This window comes from Ambystoma mexicanum, chromosome 11, assembly GCF_040938575.1.
Source record: "Ambystoma mexicanum isolate Mex_15411 chromosome 11, UKY_AmexF1_1, whole genome shotgun sequence".
NCBI lineage: Eukaryota > Metazoa > Chordata > Amphibia > Caudata > Ambystomatidae > Ambystoma > Ambystoma mexicanum.
The window spans coordinates 425,946,911-425,969,322 of NC_090934.1; the positions used below are offsets into that span (position 1 = coordinate 425,946,911).

General features: G+C 48.5%; 1 protein-coding gene across 7 annotated transcripts in view; it reads left to right on the forward strand.

Moving 5' to 3' along the window:
* The window catches only part of PHF21A (PHD finger protein 21A), a 2,009,174-nt gene that overhangs the window by 1,764,691 nt on the left and 222,071 nt on the right, over nt 1-22,412 (forward strand). For all 7 annotated transcript variants that reach the window (XM_069623242.1, XM_069623245.1, XM_069623243.1 and 4 more), the window contains one exon: nt 20,731-20,806. In XM_069623242.1, coding sequence (XP_069479343.1) covers nt 20,731-20,806 — 76 coding nt within the window. The remainder of the gene's footprint in view (nt 1-20,730; nt 20,807-22,412) is intronic.

Here is a 22,412-nt window from a genome sequence, read left to right on the forward strand (position 1 = left end):
CTCATGCCATGAGTGTTCTATGTGACGTTCACAAATAGTTTTCCGGAAGACTTCACAACTCTTTGAACTTTAGTCCTGTAAACCCTGGGAAGGCCTTGTGCAAGGCTTCCATTTCAAGGTGGCCGTCGGGCTGCATCATACACTGTTATCGTTTGGCGAACCGACCGCTTTCTGGCTGTCCGAGAGCCCACTCCACCCGAGCAGTTGCTGCAACGACAGCGTTCCTGTCTGGTGTGCCCCTGCTGGACATCTGCAGGGCTGCTACGTGAAGGTCCACGCACAAAGTTCTACTGCATCAACAGGGATTCCAGGGAGGAGTCCTGAGTCGGCCAAGCACTGCTACGCAACCTGTTCACTTGAGGGGGGGAGTCTGTTCCAGAGGTAAGAGTTAATTGCTTCTGTTGAATCTTGCCACATCCCGTGGTTGTGCTATGTATTTGTTATTCATAAGCATGTGAATCCATTCCAGACTCCGTGCCGGAGAAAGTTTAAGTTACTTACCTGGGGAGTGGGGGGGGGGTGGGGAGTTTCGAATTATGTTGTAATGGTTTTACTCTTGTAATTTGTATATATTTGTATCTATTATCGTTATTGCTTATACTGTATGTAAATCATAAATAAAACATTCAAAAAAAAAGTTACTTACCTGTAACTGTTGTTCTCCAGCATGGATTCACATGCAAACCCTCCCTATGGCCCCTCTGCAGCTTCTCTTGGTTATACTGCCACTTTACGTGCTTACCAAATCTGAAGATGGCTGCCAGAGTAGGGGCTTAGGCAGAGGACTGTCTTTGGATGGGGGCACAATGGCCCAGAGGACAGTGTTTGATTTAGAGTAGAAATATAGTTTTTAAGTGAAAGTGAACGTTTTTTCTTTTACCGAGGATTCCCAGCCTGACGGGGAATATTCATGAGCATGTGAATCCAAGCCAGACCCATGCTGGAGAACAATGGTTACAGGTAAGTAACTTAACCCTTCTCCACCAAATGGCACATGGTCACAATCAGTTGCATACGAGCACAACCACTTCTTGGAGCTACTTGCAGTATTCAAAGCCCTAAATGCATTTTAGCAACCGCTACAAGAGAAAACAGACTAGTCTTAACAGACCGCACCACAGCCATGTTTTATATAAACACACACTGGGGCGGAGGTGAACCCTCTCCAGGGCTGTCCAAACTGCCACAAAATATATGGAAGTGGCCACTCAAGTACAACATGTTCCTCCTCTCACAACCCGTTCCACGGGAACAACATTTTCTGGCAGACTTGCTCAGCAGAGATGCCCAACTACACGTAGTACACAAATGATGCTTACACACAAACGTTTCACACAGCGTCTATTCTGACTGAGGGCATCCAGAGGTGACCTTTTTCGCAACTCAAAAGAACACACAAGGCCCAGACTTTGCCTCCAGGTATCCCCTGACAAATTCCAAAGGGAATGGCCTCTGGATCACCTTTTCAGGGAAATGTGCCCATGCTGACCTCCCTCACACCCTCCCCCCAACACCACTCCTCAACAGGATAGTTCACAAGTTACTCTTATCCTAATAGCACCAATGTGGGCTCGTCCGCCATGGTTTTCACATTTCATGAAAATGTCACTTGTTCCTCCGGTTAAGCTAGCGTACCCCTAGAACATGCTCTCACAACAGCAGGGAATAACACTACATCCAAGTCCACAAACACTAAACTTGGCAGCCTGGCTCCTGAGGTCATAGTTTGAACATCTTAAATTTCGACAAAGGTGTATGGACTTTCTTAAAGAAGGGCATACACCTAATACCAGATACTGTTATTTCAATAAATGGAAAAGCTTTGTCATTTGGTGTACTTCCCAAGCTGTAATGAGTCCTCAACCCTTTGGTACAGACCTGGTTCCCCATCACCAAGTACTGTGATGAAGCGTTGTCTGGATGCACTCTCCAAGCTGTAATGGGTACTTGACCCTTGGGTGTAGACCTGGTTCCATATCACAGAGTACTGTGACGTACACGCTTTGCCTGGAAGCGCTCTCCAAGTTGTAATGGGCCTGTGTTTTGGGTGCGAGTCCCAGCTCCGCAATTCCAACTTTATTCTTACATGCTGGGGACTTGGTACACTATACTCTCCTGATAAGCCTAAGCACAAGTCCATCTATGATTTGGATGCGAGTCCCAGACTCGCAATTCCGGCTTTCTTCCCTGCTAAGGTTCCTTCTCCTGCCCAGCCCTAGTACAAGTCCATGTACAATTGGGGTGTGAGGCCCAGACTCGCAATTCCGGCTTTCTTCCCATTGTGTTATGGTCTGAGACCCTCCTTTCCTTGCTTTGCGACCACCTCCTTCAGATTTCAGAGCCCTTATGGTTATCCGCGTACGTTCTGTTCGGCTTATGTGAGTGCTGGCTCCCTTGAGGCAGCTGGGCTTGTTCACGGCACTACAGTAACTTTTTGGAGCCTTGTGGTTTGATTGTATTTTTTATTTTAGCATCTTACCTGAAGTTTATTTTTGCAATGTGTGGTTTACTTTTAATCTGTGCTTTTCTTTTATCTTGTGGTTCACTTTTCTTGCGTTTTTCTCATCCTCAACCTCCTCTAATGGATTCCTTCCTCCCACAGATTCCTCATAATACTCATCTCCCAGCTCAGCTGCTATTCAGACAACTTTTCCACCGCTAGGGCGCGCAGCGAAGCTCTGCATCGATGCTCTGCATCGACGCCTTTACGTGCACCACACGGAAATGACAGTGGGGCCTGCATATATTGAAGTGATGCGCCATATGGTGTTGCTTTTTCCTGCGTACAATGCTTAATTCAGGAATGCTGCTTTGTTCGAAGTTCTTGCTTTCAATTCGTTTTTACATAATGCCGAATCCATTGTAGTCCTCTGCTTCTAAACCCTGCCGATATTAGATGTCTGTCTCAAATCCTCACATGCTCTGTCTTTATTGCCTTGGAGAGGGGCACGACATGCAGGATTGTCAGTCATATGCCAGGTGATGTTCCCCAAGCCACTTTGTGAATGGGAGGCACAACTCTTTAAGAGTGAAAAGCGGACTCGTTCAAGATTGCTTGACGCTGAACACCGTACCGTAGAACTGTCCTTGGTCCTCCAGGCCACGAAGAAAAAGCACTGCAAGAGGTCTCATTCACCCGGCAGATCTTCAAAACATAATTCTTCTTCATCAAGGAAAAGGAGTCTCAGCTTCAGAGATTCCTCAGAAGAGCAGGCACCACAGGTACCTTTCCCCACCCAATCCTCTATCCCTGAGGAATGGGACACCTTCCTGCTTAAGATACTTGACATCTTTGCCAAGGGCACTGCACTGACGCCTTCAGCGCAGTGTGAGAAACCTGAGGGCGTGCTCTCATTTTCTTCCTTTGTATCCTTTGCTCAGGTGGACATGGAAGAGCCATCACTGGTAGGTCCGGACCCAGGGAGCTGGGAGGGGGGAGGGGGGTGAGGGGGTTCAGACGAGCGAGGGTGGATCACCTGAGTAGGAGGTCCTTGGGGAGTGGGAAGAGTATGCCTGGGTGTAAGACACAGTATCCCCCCTTCCCAATTATCCATCACCCTACTCTCCCTCTGCCTTTATGGGATATTACCAGTCCTGCCCCATTCCCCCCTCCCCATTTTCAACACATATTGAGACAAGGAAGAGGTATCCGAGAGTAATGAAGATTACCTAAGGTAAAAGTCCTATAGTACTGTGAGGAGGAAGATGAATTCAGAGGCTTATTACACTACCTACAAGTACCTTTAATGAGGTCAGGCACTTGATAACAACTACACCTGCACTCAATTGAACACCTCTCGTACTGAGGAAAAGAAAAGGAAACCTAAGACTCAGGCATGTCCTGAGATTTGGCCTAATTGAAGTCAGGCAGGGGAGGCCAAGGACTTGCACCTGAAACTCCTTGACAGGACTTGGGTGTATAAAAGGTAGAGCACTGAGCAGTCAGAGCAGCTGGAGCGCAACAGGGAGGCTGGGTCTAGCAGGGGATCCCTTTTTGCTAAGGAGAAGGGAGCAAGCCGTGGAAGCTGAAGGCCAGGAAGCTGATGCAAGAAGACTCAGAGTCCGGAGGCGAGTGGACACCGAGACGCTGACCCGGTGTGCTTTAAGGGTTGCAGCGTGGTGAGGGAACGGTCTCCTAGGAGCCGGACTGGGGCATATGCAGTCCTGTGGGCCGTGGCCAGGCAGATGCTCATTCCTCTGTGAACATTGGAATGCATTTTCTCTACTATTGACCAAGTGCTTTTGTGTAAGGCAGTCGGGCCGGGCGATTCAGACTATGGATGCCCCTTTAGCCAGTCGGACGGGCCTCTCACTCACTTAACGAATTGACATTGTATCTGCATTAGCAGATCTTGTGTTTACATTTTTTTAGTGCTTTTCACAGTCTTTGACTGTTTTTTTAGTGTTCTCTTTTTTATTGCTTTTATTCTTTAATATGTTAAAGACGAAAGATTTGAGCGCTGTATTTGGGGGGTGGGCCAGAGTAAAATCCAGTCAATGAGGTTAATCTCCTGATTACTGAAAAAGTTTTTATATTACATTGCCCAGTAGGTTTGAGGCTTACAACCTCGCCAGATCAAGGAACACTGGTGGCTGCAGGAAGGAGGGATGGAAATGTGCCTCTGGGTTCTGTTTCTAATTGTGTGGTCGTTTAAACTGACGATGTGATCTCCTTTTGCGATAATGCCCCAGTGAAGGGGAGAGCAACAGGGGGCTCTCGGTCACACATTACAAAAGAGGACCATATGGTGCCATTTGAAGCGGCTTCAAACCTCGGCCAAGAAGGGAGTTTAAGCTTTTTTCTCCAGATAAACCATAACGGCAAGGAAATAGGAGTGTTGATGCCTAATATTTTGGAGAGCCATCCTCCTTTCTCTAAATTGCCCATTTTAGATGTATGGGCAGGCGGAGGCAATATTAGTGCAGCTGATGGTTTCCATTTATCTCTTAGTGGGCCATACTCTGGTACTGATAGAGAATGAGAACCAAACTCTGCTCCCAAAAGCATTGAAGCCTCTTTGTTAAAGCTATTGAATTGCTTTGAACCCCTTGCTCCTTCTAGTGACACTTCTATAGTCTTTACTGGGGATAGCTATGCAGAACCCCCCTGGAAGATAGTGACTCGCACAAAACGCTGTAAACCTCGCGGGGGCCTCTCATGGAAAAGAAGAAATTGGGTGCTCAAAATAAGAGCGTTATCATTCACTCCTGTGAAATGGGCACAGATACATGCCCCACCAATCTGGGCCCTAGTAGTATTGTCTTAAAGGGCAGTGGGGTAGAGAATATCATTTCCAACCTAAAGAAGGTAATTGTTAATGCCATTGACAATCACTTGAGGCGTTCAATGGGAGAACTCAACGGGCTGATTGCTCTACTACTAAAAGTAACGGTCAACCTAATGAGTCTGCTCACACAAAGTCCCCACCTACAACTGAGGGTGCTTTGCAGAACCCCACTCTGGCCTTTAATCATCAAGTAAGGCAACGGAGTGCTCTTCATGGTCCAGAGGTAAGCATTAAACTGCAGAGTGGTAAATTGTCGCCTGTTCCTCTGTGCCCATTGGTGGGAGTGTAAATCCTATTGGTGCACTTGGAACATTTCTTTGCCCCCCTTTATCGGGTCCAAATTTAATTAAAGTGGGGGGGGCCTGTTTGGTGCTTTGGCGACCCCTGCCACAATAGATTAAACCGCATGGGGGGGAATGGAGGCCCCTTTTTGGTGATGGTCAATGCGCGCAAACTTGCCCCTAATGTGTTCGAATCCTGATGCTCTGAAGAAATAATGTATTTTTTTGGATTAGATACACTAGGGGCTGCCTCTTGATTATTAGAAATGACATTGTTCACTGTGTTAGGTGAGTAATTCCTAACTCAGGCATTGATTGTATTAGGGTGTCCTTGGTGTCCCAGGATTTGGCAGATGCTCTTTTGACTTCAGAACTTGCCCCCCCACGCCCCGCGGAGCCCACATTTGGATTAAGACCGGATTAATTTCTGAAGACCTTACTGGTCGCCCCAGATCAATCACATACTGGAAACAGTAGGACAGCTGCTAATCATCTTCCCGGTCCCCCTAAACCTGCTGCCCTTCCTACTGGCAGATCCATTAGATATGCCAGCTTAGATGATGATCTAAATGAGGTGGATTGACTGGGCAGTGAGGCTACTAGAACTTTAGAAACCAGTAGGGGGTTATAAACTACTTTCATGCATTGTAGCTGGGGTGAATCGATTGATGACCTACTCTGACTGGTGTGCCTTTATTAGAGAGCATCAGATTATTGCTTTACTGGAAACCTGGGCCTCTGAGCCCATCACCTTTCAAGGCTATCAGTCTTTTTATATTGCGGCTTCCAAGGTGCCCGGAGGCTCACACACTGTTGGGTTGTTGGTTTGGGTTGACATTACACTCGGTTTGAAGGTGGAGGCTGTTGATTCCGGCACCCGAGACTTAAAACCTTTGCAGATCTGGTTAGCTAAGGGTGATGAGATGTGTCTTAACGTGTATAATAGACCCTCTCAAGGAATGGCAACGCTCTCCAGCCTTCAGAATCTAATTGCCAGCACAAGCTTTCCTTCGCTGTGCTCCAACTGTACCCTTGTAGGCGATTTTAACTTACAGCTATATTCTCTCAACATTCTCACAGGACTCTGGCATCACCATGATGAGGCCTGGGACATTCCATCTCTTAATGCTAAAACTCCTCGTCATGTGCACTGCCTTGCTTTGGAGTCCGTGTGCATTCTAATTAAATTGTATTTAAGGGCCCTTAATGGCAGCTTCGCCAATGACCAACTTGCCAAGAAGACTTTCAGTGGTCCATATGGAAGTTCTCTGATTATATATTCATTTCTGGGAAAGATTGGGCCAGGATTGGTGATTTGGCGATTTGTGAGAGAACAGAAAGTGACCATTATCCCCTAGAAGTAGTAATGTGGGGAAATAAAAAGGGGGTGGATGGACCTACCGAGCACCTTATTTATCATCAGTTGGAATTAATTTGTCACACTCGTAAAGGTGTCAGTTGGGTTAACTTGATGAAACAGGGCTTTAAATCAGCCATCTATGTTTCTATTTTAAATAACATTACTGTAATTTGTACCACAGTTTGCAGAGATACAATTATCCTGTAAGAATTTTTGCAACTCTAAAATGTAGTTCTCCCACATCTCACACCCTGCGCGCAAAGTAAAGAAACACTCCTTTTCTGGGACGTATTGGTAGGACAAAGCTTGCCGTAGCGCTAAAAGGGAGATTGTGTCTTGTGTAAATAGCCAGTTGGGAAGGATAAAATTGTCTTGCCGTCACTAAGACTAAAGTATAAAGAGTTAATTGGGAAGAAAAAAGGAGAATTTGCCTCTGAACAGTGGTCCAAGTTACACATGTCCTTACAATCGAAAGACGCTTGCCCTTTTTGGCAATTGATCTCAGACAGGGATTGAAGGGAGACAAGGCTATGCAATGCAGTATTGGTGAGACTGAATGACTAAGCCATTTCTCGAATCATTACCAAGATAATTTCTTCCCCTCACCTAGTTGTGCTGTTAACAGATCGCCACTTCCCATTACCTTCTCATTTTCTGTTGGTGATGTGGTGACTGCCCTTAACTCCTTGAAAGATTGTAGACCGGCCGGCCCCGATCTGATCTCTGTAGATTTGTTTTGTAAATATGATGTAGTGATATGGGCTCCAGTGTTGTGTAGGCTGTTCAATGCTATTTTGCGTAGTGGCGAAATCCCTGACAATTGGCACAAGGCGACAATTGTGCCTATATACAAAAACGGAGGCAAAGACCTCCCATCCAATTATTGCCCAATTTCCCTCCCAGATGGTGTTGGTAAGCTTTTTGGAAAGTTTATCCTCAACCATTTACAGGAGTGTGCTGATCGCGAAGAAGTTATTAGCTACTTCTGGCTGGGTTTAGGATCAATAGGGGCACAATAGATCATTGCCTTATCCTTTTATTGATTGTTGCAAAACATACTATGCTAAAATAAATGCATGTATGTACGCGTTTTTTCTGGACCTAAAAAAAGCGCTTGACTCTGTCTCAAGAGAGGCACTATGGCAGATTTTGCTAGATCGTAATGCGATTCTCCCCCGATCTGGTGGCGATTATCCGTTCATTATACTCTGCTAATAAAGCTAATGTTAGATATGGGTTGGGGGTTGAGTAGACCCAGGATTTTGGGGTGAATATTGGTGTTGGATAAGGATGTGTCGTGGCACCCCTCTTATTTAATGTTTATGTACAGGAAATCAGACACACTGTTGAGCTGGTGCCAGGACTGTCCTAGGATTCCCTCAGATAAATATCCTGCACTCTTTTATACGAATGACTCTGTCCTTTTGACTTCTACCCCACAGGGCTTGAGGCATGCTCTGTCCATATTTGATATCAAATGTACTCAGTTGCACTTGGCTTTAAATATAGCCAAGTGTAAAGTGATGGTTTTTAGGCCCCCACATGCTAAAGGAAGACATTTACACTGAATATGTAAATATTCTACTACTATAGAACAGGTCACCCACTTTGTCTACCTTGGTTTGAGTTTTGGGGATTCTGCTAGCTACGGGGCACAGGTAGCCAAATCAGCACTATCATTGAGCAAATATTGTGGCGGAATTCTGTCTTTTTTTTGTCAAACACGGCAGATGTGCAATTCCTCCTGCCTTGGACTTATTCCATAAACAAGCCATACCAGCCTCCACTTATGGCTCTGAATTGTGGGGCCATGTTAACACCTCTAAATTGAGTATTTGAAAAAATAAGTGTATAAAGAAATTGTTGCTTTTGCCTGGTTCTACTCCTTTGGCCCTGGTCCATTTGGAACTTGATAATAAACGAGTAGCGGCAATTATCTCACTTAAAACTGCATTATATAGGGCCAGAGTCTAGAGCGGTTGAGGCTTGAGGAAATACAGCAATGCCTTGTCTCATGTCATGGGTTTAGACAGTGGGAAGAGCCTTTACTGGTTAATACATGTAAAAACATGTCTTTCCCAGTTGGACATGATCGATATGTGGAACAACCCCCAATTCCAGTGTTGCTAAGTCATTTAAACCTATGTACCCCTTTTTGAATTATTTCTTTTTGTGTTTTTTTATATATATCTAGGATTTTTATTATGAAATTTCTATTTTAGAACTTGAAGGTCAAAACTGAATAAAGGTATGTTTGACTGACTGATAAAGAATCATTGCTTGGAAGACTGCAAGGACATTTATTATTTTTGAACTGGGAACACTTATCCTGACAAGGCAACCTGACACCAGTCTTGACTTGTACTTTTCTTTGGAACATTATTTTTCTTTTGGAAGAAATCCTACACAACTATTGTTTCCAGAGTGAGGGCAAGAATTGGTTTGACATAGACGGATTATGTTTTTTTGACTTACGGACCTCGACTTTCATTAGAATCATCATTTAAGGGAATACCCAAAGTAGAGATAGGGCAAGAGAGGCATTAATCCCAACCCATTATCTCGAAATTGTCACTATCCCGGTAGAGGCACAAGGCATGTGCATTAGAACCCGAGGCACGCCCTCCCCTGACCATGTTGGGAAAAGTTAGACATGTAGGGTAGCTGACTGGCGCAGGCGTTTGTTTGGAGCTGCTTTGACCCCATACCAACATGGCCGGCAAGGCAGGACCCATCATAGAACTTAAGATGGCCCCGGCAGACCCGAAGATCTGACATCCCTGGTCGTCTAGTGTTAACAGGGCACGGCCTGAGGCTATAAAGCCACACCCCAGGCCACACCCTGTGCTTAGCGTTTTGTTTGCTACCTACCAGAGCAGTGTAATGCTTACCGCTCCTGTTCTTCCACTTGCGGTGCACACCCAGACTTATCTGCAGCCATACTTACCCGAAGACTTCATTGTGGGAGTTCCGCTCCAAGCTTCTGTCCTGATAATCACCTGGATCTGTAGCCAGGACTCACCTGCAGCCGTACGTACTCGAGATTCATCGCAAGAGTTCCACTTCAAGCTTCCGCCCTGACACTCCCTTGGAATCATAGCTGATCAAGGTCCACAGCAAGCGCAGCTCCTGAAAGAAGAAAAAACATAGTAAGAAACTGAATTTAACTGCTAATTCCCACCGAGCCTCCCATTTAGCACCGACTTACCTGAACAAGTGATCCGCCGCATCGCTCACTCTTCGTGCAGCGGCCAGCCCAGCAAAGACATTCCACGAGATCCACACCTGGGGAGAGAAAGAGACTTGTTAAAGCGCATTGCGCCACTCGACGATAGCGAACAGCACGAAACATGCTGCACTCCGCGCAGCTAGCTGCTAGAGCCTCCAGGAAGACGAGCAGCATTGTGCAAAGACTTACCTTCAGCATCCAGTGCATCGCAGCTGGCCTGGACCACTGCTCTCAGTGAAGCAACTGGAGTTGGATGCTTACCTGATCTCTCCAGCCCACCTTCTTCATCCAAATACGGTGAGCACCAGCCAGCCTATCTAATGGGACACAAGAGGGAGGTGGGGGGAAAGCTGGGGAACACGTACTGAATATCTCACGTACTCATTCCTAGATCTTAACCTGGGCCCCCTCGCACACCTTACCAGAGACTCCAAGTTCTAACAGGTCCCTTCCAACCTCACTGTTTCCTGGGCTTTGGTTCACCAGCGGACCAGTGAGGAAAGGAGTGACTTGGGCATTCACCATAGTAGAATTATCCTGTTGGGGCAACGCTTCGGAACAGTCTGGACCAAGGCCCTCCTGCAGGGCACCAGAGGTAAGTGTTACAGAAATAAAGGTTTTCAAACTGTTGTGTCTGTGTCTTTCTTGTCACCATGCCTACCTCACACCCGGCACCAATGTCGTCAGCCTCTGCACCGCTGGCACTGTCAGAGTCCATTACGCTTGGACGAGATTGCAGAGAGACCGCAAAATCCTGTGACCATACGCCCTTCACCTCTGCCAAGTTGAACACTGACAAGAACTTGTCCCAAGGTAGCACTGCTCCGTCCTTTGACATCGGTCTTCCAGCCTCAACCATTTTCTTCAGTCGCGCTGACCACCGTTGATGCTAGTGTTCCTCTGTAAAATGCTTTGCTCCCTAGGCATGCATTCATGACTCAACGATAGACATTTATGATGAAGTGGGAACCCCTTTCCTTTTGGATTGGAACTCCTACACACTAGGGAAGTTATGGACCTACCAGAATAATTTTATGGGGAAGGTGAGTTGGTGGATCTTTTTAATGACTTTCAAGAAGCAAGTGGTCTGGAAACCTCGCTAAAATTCGACTTGCTTTGTGTGCGCGCCTAACCCAGGTAAACTTCAGGCAGCTTTTGAACACCTGATAACAAAGGTAGTTGATACTTTGGTATTATCAGCCTCCCCCAGGCCCAAGGGGCAGTATGGGATAACAGACATGGCTGAGTACCTCAGGTTTTCCCCAAATGTCCAAGCCAAACTCTTGGATATACCGTTTGATGACGCAATCTGTTTGGTATGACAGCTGATGAATCCCCCTTCTAAGGTGACTGCAAAGTCTCTGGGCCTGGCAGTCCAACTGCAAAAGCCTGCAACCCCCACAGGCAGGAGGCGTGGTTTTCGTCCATTCGCCTCCGACACCTGCAGAGAAGAAGCTCCCTTGTCCAAGCCGGTCCAACGCCACCCCACCAGCGGTCAGGGAAGCAATGCCTCTAAAGGAGGGTTATCAGCCTCTGCTGTACCCTCAGCAGCCCCTGGTGTAAAGTCCCTATGAATCGGACTTTAACCACCCCCTCCCGTGGGAGGCCAATTCTCCTGATTTGGCAAAGAATTAATTCTTGCCACTTCCAATTGAATGGACCTTGCAGGCTGTTCACTTTTGTTCAACGTCCTGCAGACCATCCACTGGACAACCGGTACTTGACTCTGGACCCCCTCTTGCTGGAGAATGTTTGTCAGCTTCTGGCAAAGGGGACTATAGATCTGGTAGCCTGCTTAGAGCAAGCCAAGGACTGGTAGTCCAACTTATTCTGTGCTGCAAAAGAAGGAAGAAGGGCCTACATCCCATCTTGTGTCTGCGACTCTTGAGCCTGTACTTGCGGAAGGACAAGTTCAAAATGGTCACCCTAGACCAGATTCTTCCGGCCCTAGACCTGCAGGATTGGCTGGTCTCCCTAGATCTCCAGGATGCATACATCCATGTGCCCAGCCACTAAAAACATGGGAAATACCTCAGATTCACTGGGGGGAGGGGCAGGGGGGGCTTTGCGTGCTGCCATTACCAATTCAAGGTCCTACTGTTCGGTTTTTCTTCAGCACCCAGGTTCTTCACCAAGCTTCTTGCAGTGGTAGCTGTTCTCTTCAGAAGATAAGACATTCATGTCTTTCCCGATCTGGCTCACTCCCCAGACCAGGTGTTTGCCTATTTGTACCACCAACCCAGGGCTCAACTGACTAAAGTCACTGACGCGTCCATGAAAGGCAGAGGATTAATTCCATTGGACCCGGTGCAAGCCCTCAGCTACTACGTCTCTTGGACGAGGGAGGCCAGGAAAGATGACCAGCTTTTTGTTTTGTTTTGTTTTGCTGGTGCCTGTGCTGGAAGGGCTGTGACCATACAGATATTGTCAACGTTGATTATCTGGCTGGGAAGGATGTTCCTCAAGTTCTCAGGACTCAGTCCACCAGAGGACTGGCTGCCACCTGTTCGGCTTGTTCTGGACCTTAGAAAGGTAGCTACGTAGGCCTCTCAGCACACGTTTGCTTAGCATAACTGCTTGGATTCTCTGTCAGGACAGGATGCTTGTTTTGGTAGAGCGGTCAGTCAGAGATTTCTTGTTTAGGTGGTGTCCTTGCTCTGTTCTCTCCTCCAGATCTGCCTACTGCTATGGCAGTCTATCGGAGATGAGGAATCTGTGGGAGGAAGGAATCGATTAGAAGAACAAATGACTTGCATCTCTGTAATGTTCGTTCTGATGGATGTTTCTCCCGGAGATTCCTCAACACCCTCCCTACCTGCCCCTCTTGGCAGATAGCTAGTAAACCTTGGTTATGCAGTCGCTCAGCGTCCGTGCTACGAAAAAAGGCTGGCTATAGGGGCACAGCGCTTCAGTATATACTGGCACCAACCTCCTGTCTGGCACAGGGTGCATAGACACATCAGGCAGAGCCAGTGGGAAGTAGCACTGTGCCCCCTGGTGGCACATTTTATCCGAAGAGTAGCTGTGCTGGTAGATAGTTATCAAAGATGAGGAATCCGTGGGAGGAACAACCATTGTTAAGATCATTGGTCATTTGTTTTTCTTAAGTTAATAGTTTTACTTCTGTATTGCCGCTGACTATTAATTACGGTCTGCTTTTGTGCAGTCATCTACTTTTTATCTTGTGGTTTACTTTCCTCAAGTTGTTTAATTTCCTCCATTAGGGTACTTGCCTGCATACTTTTATTTAGTGGTTTACTTTTATTCAGTGCTTTTCTTAATCCAGTGTTTTAAATCCCATGTCTTATTTCTTTCTGTGTTTTCTCGTGGTTTGTCGTTATTTACTCCAAGGTTTACTTTGTTTGTGGATTCCTGTAATCTTGTGTTTTTTATTTTTTTATTTTATGGGTTACCTTTTTTGCCTCGTTTAATTTTTAACTTGTTTCATTGTTAGCAACCACTTCTTAAATTATGTTGCTTTAATCGTCGTAGACTTTTGTCTACCAAATGTCTCTTTGAGTTGAGGCTTGTTTTTATCAGTTGGTTTACTTTTGTGTCTTGTTTACTACAATTGGGCACTTTCTTTTGTACTGTAGTTTACTTTCAATCAGTGGGTTTCTTTCATCTTGTCATCATTTACCCTGAATGTGCTTACTTTTACCCAGTGATTTAGCATATCAGCCTGGCCCCACCCACAAAAACTATCTGCACTGAATTGTTAGAGTGTAGGCTTGAGCAGGCTGATATGCACATTATTTCATCTGTGGCAAGGCATAGTGAGCTTAAGTAGGATTGGAGACAGTCCTGAATGGGCATCATCCCTTGTAACAGGTTATTTGGCCTTGTTCTTTCGCGGTAGGGGATTGTTAACCGTTTTGGCATAAGGAGTAAAAATTTCATTAGAAGAGCGACTATTTTCCCAGAGAAGCTCTATTTGTGAAATTATTTATTGGTCATGTATGTGTGATGACTGAAAATCCTCAAATGTTTGTGGTCCTTTGCTTAAAGTCTTATATACATTGCACTTTGTTTCCTAGTTATGTATCCTTTATTAAGCCATTGAGTCTTTTTTTAACAGTAACTATTTCCATTGTGGTGGCCTTTAGCTAAATGTGGCAAGTACTTTTGCTTTGCTTTACTTCTCCAGAGGGAAATCTGAACTTTTCTAAAAGATGTCGGCACAAATCTTGTATACGTTTTTTATTGTACTTTTCATAAGACTTGTTAATTATTAAACAATAAATGTACATAATTGTTCAAGGAATCCTGCACATTTGTAGTGTATTAAAATATACACAGTTGCATATGGAGTATTACAGTAATACAACAGATGAAAATAGTGTTTATCCTGTAGTGTCGTTTTAAACATTGCTTGCTGAAAATATACATATTCATCTATTCTTAAGTCACTGATTTATGCATTTAGTACTTTTTCTGAAAAAACTGATTATGAAAAACGTTCCCAATAGTACAACATTCTAAATGATTTGACATAATGGATGGGTGTCCTCAGCCAAGGGAAGAATTAATGTAACTTTGTACATGAAAATGTTAAAAATCTGTTTTATGCCATGGGTGTAGCGTAAGCAACCTAGCATAACCCCAGATTGAAGATGTAACTTGTGAATGCAAAGGAGGTTCTGGATGATTTTTCCTGACCCACTCTACTGTAAAGAAATGTTATTTGTGTGCAAAAGATAAAATGCTCTGTGCATATCAAGAAAGAGGAATTTCACAGGAATATTGTTTCGTTTCATTACCTCAAGTTCTCCAGCATGGGGTCTGGCATGGATTCACATGCTCATGAATATTCCCCGTCGTCAGGCTGGGAATCCTCGGTAAAGAAAAAACCAGTATCAGTTTCGTTTCTGATCTGTCTTTCGTAGTAATAACCAATCACTGGTCTCTGCGTCATACTGACCACAGCCAATGACTGCCCTCTACCTAAGCACCGCCTCTGGCAGCCATCTTCAGATTTTTACCGCACGTTCATGTGTTGGGATCCTCGTGCTATTGCTCTCGAGCGTTAGTGCTATTTTTTCGCGCTTTTTCACAAAAACTTCGATTCTTTCGGTCAAAAGAGCCTCAAGCTCCACCGATCCTACATCCGATCAACGGGGACCCGTGTCGGATTCATCTGTGCCCCTCAAGGGTGAAGATTTCGTCGAGCTACACTTCGGAGGACTCCAGAAGCTTCTCAGGCCCGGTCTCGGAGATGGCCCAGGAGAAGGGAAGCTCGACGCCCGGAAAGCTGTTCAGGGCCTGCCCTGGATGCCAGCTGCAGAACGTCTTCAAGGAGGACGAACACTCTTTCTGCCTTTACTGCCTTCATGGGGACAAGACGCACGTGGAGAAGGACTGTGCGTTTTGCGGCAACATGTCGGAACGGACCATGAAGGACCGCCATCAACGTCTCGCCAGCTGGCTGGAGGGTAAGAGCCCGTCTGGCGAGAAGAAGAAGAAATCTGAGCGGTCTTCTAAGACCTTTGAGGGCGCTTCGGCGACGGGGGCCCAACATAAGGCCAAGCACCGCGAGTCCGCTGGCACCGGGAGCGCCGAACGGTCGGGCTCTACGGGCGCCAGGCAGGGCGCACCCTCCCCGGCACCATCAACCACGAGCCAACGCTCTGGGTCGGGTAAGAGGAAGGCCGAGCACCCGGCGAAGCTCCTGGAGAGACCCCGGTCGAGCTCTAAGGCAGAGGAGGAGCGTGGCAGTGCCCCCTCCCTCAAGGATAAGGCGGTGAGCGCACCTAAGGTGGTGAAGGCCTTGATCCATTCGACCAAGCCCTCTATCGAAACGGTCGCGGCGGCCCTGGCCCAGCCTGTGGAGGCTGCACCAGTGGTGGCGGCCTCGGGGCCCAGAATCTCCCTGCCTCCTCGGAGGGAGTCTTCTTTCGTGCCCATCGATAGGACCCCCGTGAAACCCTCCGTGGGGAAGAAGGGGGGGCAGGGCGTCGTCGTAGATTCGGCCTCAACCTCAGAAGAGGAACTGATCGAGGTCTTAAGCCACGGCCTAGGCGTGGAACAAGACCAGCCCGTCGGAATGGGCCCCGACGCAGGTGACGACGACGACATCGTCGAGGATACCGACGGGGCCCCTGCTCGCCCGTCGGATTCCCCTCTGCCAGCGCCGCAAGACAACTCAGCGGCCATTTTGTTGGCTATACAGTCCTTATGCTCCGAGATAAGGACGAGACTACCGTTACCGACGGAGGAACCTCTCCCGTCGGGGGATCCAGAACCGGGACCTTCTGGTGTTCCCCCTACCAAGAAAAGAAGGATCCATCCACCGCCTCCTTTTCAACCGTCGCGCCCCGTCCAGCCCTCCTCCCCGTCCACCCGAGGGGATGATACGGGGACTGACACGGCAGCGACGGGTACGGACGACGAGGCATACGACGAGGATTTTCCGTCGTCGCCTCCCACCAGGGCTTCTCCGCCCGACGAGATTGGATCGTTCCACTCAATGATCGCCAGGGCATCCGAGCTTTTCCAACTCTGCCCTGAGGAGAAGAAAAAGGAAGGCTTCCTTTACCAACGGCACGCCCTTTCGGAGCGGCGGAGGCAAGGGCGCCTCCAAAGGTTCCGGCGGCGGTTTCGCTTCCTACCGTCAAGCGGCCCGCTCGTCGTCGCAAGAGGCCTACAGAGGACGAGGCAAGTCTGGCGGCCCCCGCCGTCGTCGCCAAGGAGGCCAAGGCGGCAAGGCCGCGTCCAAGCAGGATTGAACCGGCCGTGGGGTCGGGCCCCCACCGAAGCACCCCGGTGGGAGGCCGGCTGGCGGGCTTCGTCAGCGTGTGGGAGTCCATCTCCACCGACCGTTGGGTGCTCGACGCCCTGGCCCGGGGCCACGCGCTCGAGTTTCAAAGAAGGTGCCCGCGCGTCCCCCCCGTGGCCAGGAAAGAACTTCACGTCCCTCAACTTCTCCTGGAGGTAAAGGCGATGCTCAGAAAGGGCGCCATCGAACTCGTCCCAAAGAGGCTTCGGGGCTCCGGAGTCTACTCGCGTTACTTCCTCGTGAAGAAGAAGACGGGAGGATGGCGCCCCATCCTGGACCTGCGACGCCTGAACAAGTTCATCAAGGCGCAGAAGTTCCGGATGGTCACCCTCCAGCACGTCCTGGGTCAGCTGGAGGAAGGAGACTTCCTATCGTCGTTGGATTTGGAGGATGCCTACTTCCACATTCCCATCCTAAAGGGGCACCGAAAATTCCTCAGATTCGTGGTCCAAGGGCGTCATTACCAGTTCAAAGCCCTTCCCTTCGGACTGCGGTCGGCACCCAGGGTTTTCACCAAGTGCCTCGCACCGGTGGCGGCGCAGCTGCGCCGCGAGGGGATTCACGTCTACCCCTACCTGGACGACTGGCTCATCCGCGCCAAGACGAGGGAGCTCGCCGTGGTCCACACGGCAAGGACCGTCCAACTCCTCACGGACCTGGGATTCTCCGTGAACTATGCCAAATCCCACCTGGTGCCCGCGCAAGTCGCACTGTTTCTGGGAGCGAGGCTCGACACAGTGTCCCTTCTGGCCTCCCCGTCGGAGGAGAGGACCAGGACCATCTTGGGCAAGGTGCAACGGATGTTGGTGGCCGACGCGGCCAAGGTGAGGTCCATCAAGTCCCTCCTCGGGATGATGTCTTCCTGCATCTACCTCATTCCCATGTGCAGGCTCCGGATGCGCCCGTTGCAAGAGTTCCTGGATGCGCGCTGGATCCAGACGACGGGCAGCTTCGAGGAAAGGATCAAGCTCGACGAGAGTTTCCGACGAGCGATACGGTGGTGGGGCACCCGCGCGCATCTGACGGCGGGCATGGACTTCCAGACCCCAGCCCACCAGGTGACTGTGACCACGGATGCCTCCCTAGAAGGGTGGGGAGCGCACACCGAAAATCTGCACGCAAGGGGACTCTGGCTCCCGACGGAGAAGTCCCTGCATATCAACGTCCTGGAGCTCCGTGCAGTGTTTTGGGCCCTCAGGTCCTTCCTTCCGTCCCTCAAGGGCAAGGTGGTGAGGATCTTCACCGACAACACCACCACCATGTTTTACATCAGGAAACAGGGCGGAACCAGGTCCCCAGCGCTGTCCAAGGAGGCGCAGGACCTGTGGCATTGGGCCGTCGCCCAAGGGATTCTTCTGGTGCCGTTTCATCTGGCAGGGATAAAAAACACCATCGCCGACTCACTCAGCAGGGAGCTGCGCTCGTGCCACGAGTGGGAACTACGGCAGGATCTGGTGGATCGCCTCTTCCGACGGTGGGGCACACCCCAGATCGACCTGTTCGCGACGGCGACGAACACCAAGTGCCGGAGGTTCGCCAGCAGGTTTCCCCAGACGAGGAGCATGGGCGATGGCCTGTTCCTCTACGCGTTGCCTCCCTTGCCTCTGCTAATCCGGCTCGTCAACCAGCTCAAGAGGTCACGGTGCAGGATGATCCTCGTCGCACCTGCGTGGCCGAGGCAGATATGGTTCCCGGACCTTCTGGACTTGTCGGCGTCCCCGCCAATCAAGCTGCCGGCGGACGCGGATCTACTCTCCAGGGAAGGAGGCGCCATCCTCCACCACGACCCGAAGTCGCTGAACTTGCAGGCCTGGCTCCTGCAGCGCTAGAGTTTGGAGGATACGACATACCGGCCGATTGCAGAGAGGTTCTTGCAAAGGCCAGGGCGTCCTCGACTCTTAAATGCTACGGACACAAATGGAAGAGGTTCTCTGTCTGGTGCTACGCACAGAAGATTAACCCTCTACGGATTACGGCTCCCCAAGTGCTGCCGTACCTGCTGACGCTGGCCAAAGCTGGTCTGGCACACGCGTCCATCAAGATTCATCTTGCTGCGATCTCCCGATACACCAGAACCACGGGCCGGACGTCCTTGTGGTCTCATCGTCTGGTGAAAGAGTTCATGAAGGGACTGTTCAGATCGTTCCCGCCGGTGAAGGCTCCGGCCCCGGCGTGGGAGCTCAACGTGGTGCTGACCAAACTCATGGGACCTCCGTTCGAGCCTCTGCACTCGGCCCCGTTGAAGTTTCTATCGTGGAAAACAGCTTTTCTCGTGGCCATCACCTCCGCACGACGAGTGGGAGAGATCCAGGCCCTTTCCTGCAAGGCCCCGTACTTGACTTTCCACGACACGAGGGTAGTGCTCAGGACGCACCCCTCATTCATGCCCAAGGTACCGTCGGACTTTCATCTCAACGAACCCTTGGTGTTACCTGTGTTCTTCCCGTCGCCTTCGTCGCCGGCTGAGAGGACTTTGCACTCGCTGGATGTAGCTAGAGCGCTGAAGTTCTACGTGGACCGCACGAAAGGTTTTCGGAAGACGTCACAACTCTTTGTGAACTTTGGACCTGTCAATCAGGGGAAGGCTCTCTCGAGGGCTTCCATCTCCAGATGGCTCTCCGGCTGTATCATGTACTGTCACCGGTTGGCAAACCGACCGCTGCCTGGCCGTCCGAGAGCCCATTCCACCAGAGCGATCGCAGCTACCACGGCGTTCCTATCTGGTGTGCCCCTGCTGGACATATGCAGGGCTGCTACATGGAGGTCGACGCACACCTTCACGAAATTCTACTGCGTCGACCGGGATTCCAGGGAGGAGTCCAGGGTCGGCCAAGCAGTGCTGCGCAACCTGTTCGCCTGAGGTGAGCCTGGTGAGGAGGTAAGATGCTTAATGTTGAGTTGATGTGATGCTTAATGTTGAGCCTTTGCCACCTCCCGTGGTTGTGCATGTGTGTACTGCTATGTATTCTTTATTCATGAGCATGTGAATCCATGCCAGACCCCATGCTGGAGAAGGAACAAGTTACTTACCTGTAACTGTTGTTCTCCAGCATGGGTCTGGCATGGATTCACATGCGAACCCTCCCGCCTACCCCTCTGCGGCTCTTCACTTGGTCATACTGCCACTTCACGTGCTTCCAAATCTGAAGATGGCTGCCAGAGGCGGTGCTTAGGTAGAGGGCAGTCATTGGCTGTGGTCAGTATGACGCAGAGACCAGTGATTGGTTATTACTACGAAAGACAGATCAGAAACGAAACTGATACTGGTTTTTTCTTTACCGAGGATTCCCAGCCTGACGACGGGGAATATTCATGAGCATGTGAATCCATGCCAGACCCATGCTGGAGAACAACAGTTACAGGTAAGTAACTTGTTCCTTGTGCATTTCTGAGGTGTCATTGATAGGATTATGAGCCGGGAATCTGATAACCCTATGACAGTTTGTGCACATTGTATGGGACAGGCTTAGTGGCCTAGTATGTAGTGTTGTATCCACCCAACTTTGGTACACATCAATTACAATGACTTCAAATGTTTGTTTTATATCCGTAAACTACTGAGAACTGCTGTGTCATACATAGTTGAAGTTTTAATAGGAATTATTTGTAAAATTGCTATCATGGGCACCCGGGTTGTATGTAAGATCTTGTCATTGAGCTAAGTGAATATTACATGCCTCCTGTCCGCTTTTGCTCCTCCACCATCCATTCCACTGTGTTAATCTCTTCTGACACCACACCGTCCTGTGAGTTCTTCTTTTTTGGGCAGATACTTAACCGTCCTGTTTTTATTACAGATGTTAAAGAAGGAGGAGGCTATTCCATGGCCTGGGACCTTAGCCATTGTTCACTCCTATATTGCATATAAAGCAGGTAGGAGCCCCAGGCAAGAGCACAATTTGTTTGTCACATGGTTATGTGAGAGTTGGTTGATGTTGTGACTTGAAGGTAACTTGATGCATGTTTATCGGTGAAAGGACTTGCACTTCTGATGAACTGCTGGACTCTGCATTGCTCTACCAGTTGGCTCAATCCTACCCCAGCCCCCATGACTCTTTCAATAGAGAATTTGCATAGTTCTCACAGGGCACCTCGGTCCTGTTTACCTAACCTGCTACTGTTCGAGGACTGGGACCAACACACACGTTTTCCAGTGCATATTTGTATCTTCTTCCTGCTATTCCAAAGATGGCACCCCCGCATGGCTCTATCAATGCTCATCACAATTCAGTGCTGCATCAGCCCCAACCACTACTGTTATGGGACCACCAAATGTCTCTGCCAATGTTCCCCAGCCATACGCGATCCTCTTCTGCCCTAGTTTGAGTATGTTACCCTCGTTCTCTCCACACATCTCTGTGCCCATTCTGACCAACATGTATGTACCTACATGGTAATCCTTGTTTGTTTGATTATGTGATCATGTGTATTTTCAAAAGTGTTCACTCGTCAGTATGGTGCATCTTTCCCAACAAAATGAAATATAGTTGACACTGACATTTAGATACACTAACCTAACCTTTACTGTAATGCATGGAGATGATGCAGTGTTTTACAGTCATTATGTAACAGCTTAAGCTGTAGGAATAGAATTGCATGACTCTTTTAAGAAAAATATAAAGTTGACACATCTTTTTGCCAGACAGGATATCGAAAGCTTAATTAAAGTATCATCCCGATTACTACTTGATTACAATTATTTGAAAAAGGAAAAAAAAATAATCTGCCTAGCACTCCCACACATGCCTTTGGTGCTCACAAGTGGAGGAGACGATTACTGCTGCACTTTCTCTGCATTAGCACTTGAAGTGAACAGAGAAAAGAGGGTGAAGAGAGCACCGAGGGTAAGATAGGAATGCAGGGCGAGCTGTGCTTTCATTGACGAGGGCAACTTAAATAGCTTACTTTGCTACACAAGTCTCCATTTGATTAGCAAACCTACAGAATTGCATAGCAAATTGCTATGCGACACCGCTTATTTTATACCTTGCTTATTATGCTCCTCTTAAACTCCAGGACTGTGTGATTCACCAATTAAGAAGTGTGAGCCCCTGCTGCACTGCTCTGAAATTTACAATGTTATAGCTGTCCTTAAGTACTCCTCCATCCCACGACATGGCAAGACTGCTTCTTTTGCCTGCTTCTAGGGATAAAGTTCTGACCAGTTCTGAGTCGTCTCAGTGCCACTGCTGTGCCAGTGGTCGCCAACTTGAGGTGCACGCCTTGTGGGTCCTCCAACCTAATATCCATTCTTGGTTCCAGCCTGCCCACATTAGATTAACTCTTTGCAGTCCTTGTTAGCAGGACCTCAACCAGGACCACAGGAAAACCGACAAAGAAACTAACCACTGCACCCTCATCCAATGAACATGTTCAATGTACTCAAGAAGCTTGGCCGATAACTTGAAAATGTTCTGGCTCCAAATCAAAAATGGTCCCCTCATTTTGTACCTATGAGCTTCAGAAAGTGTGTTGGCGA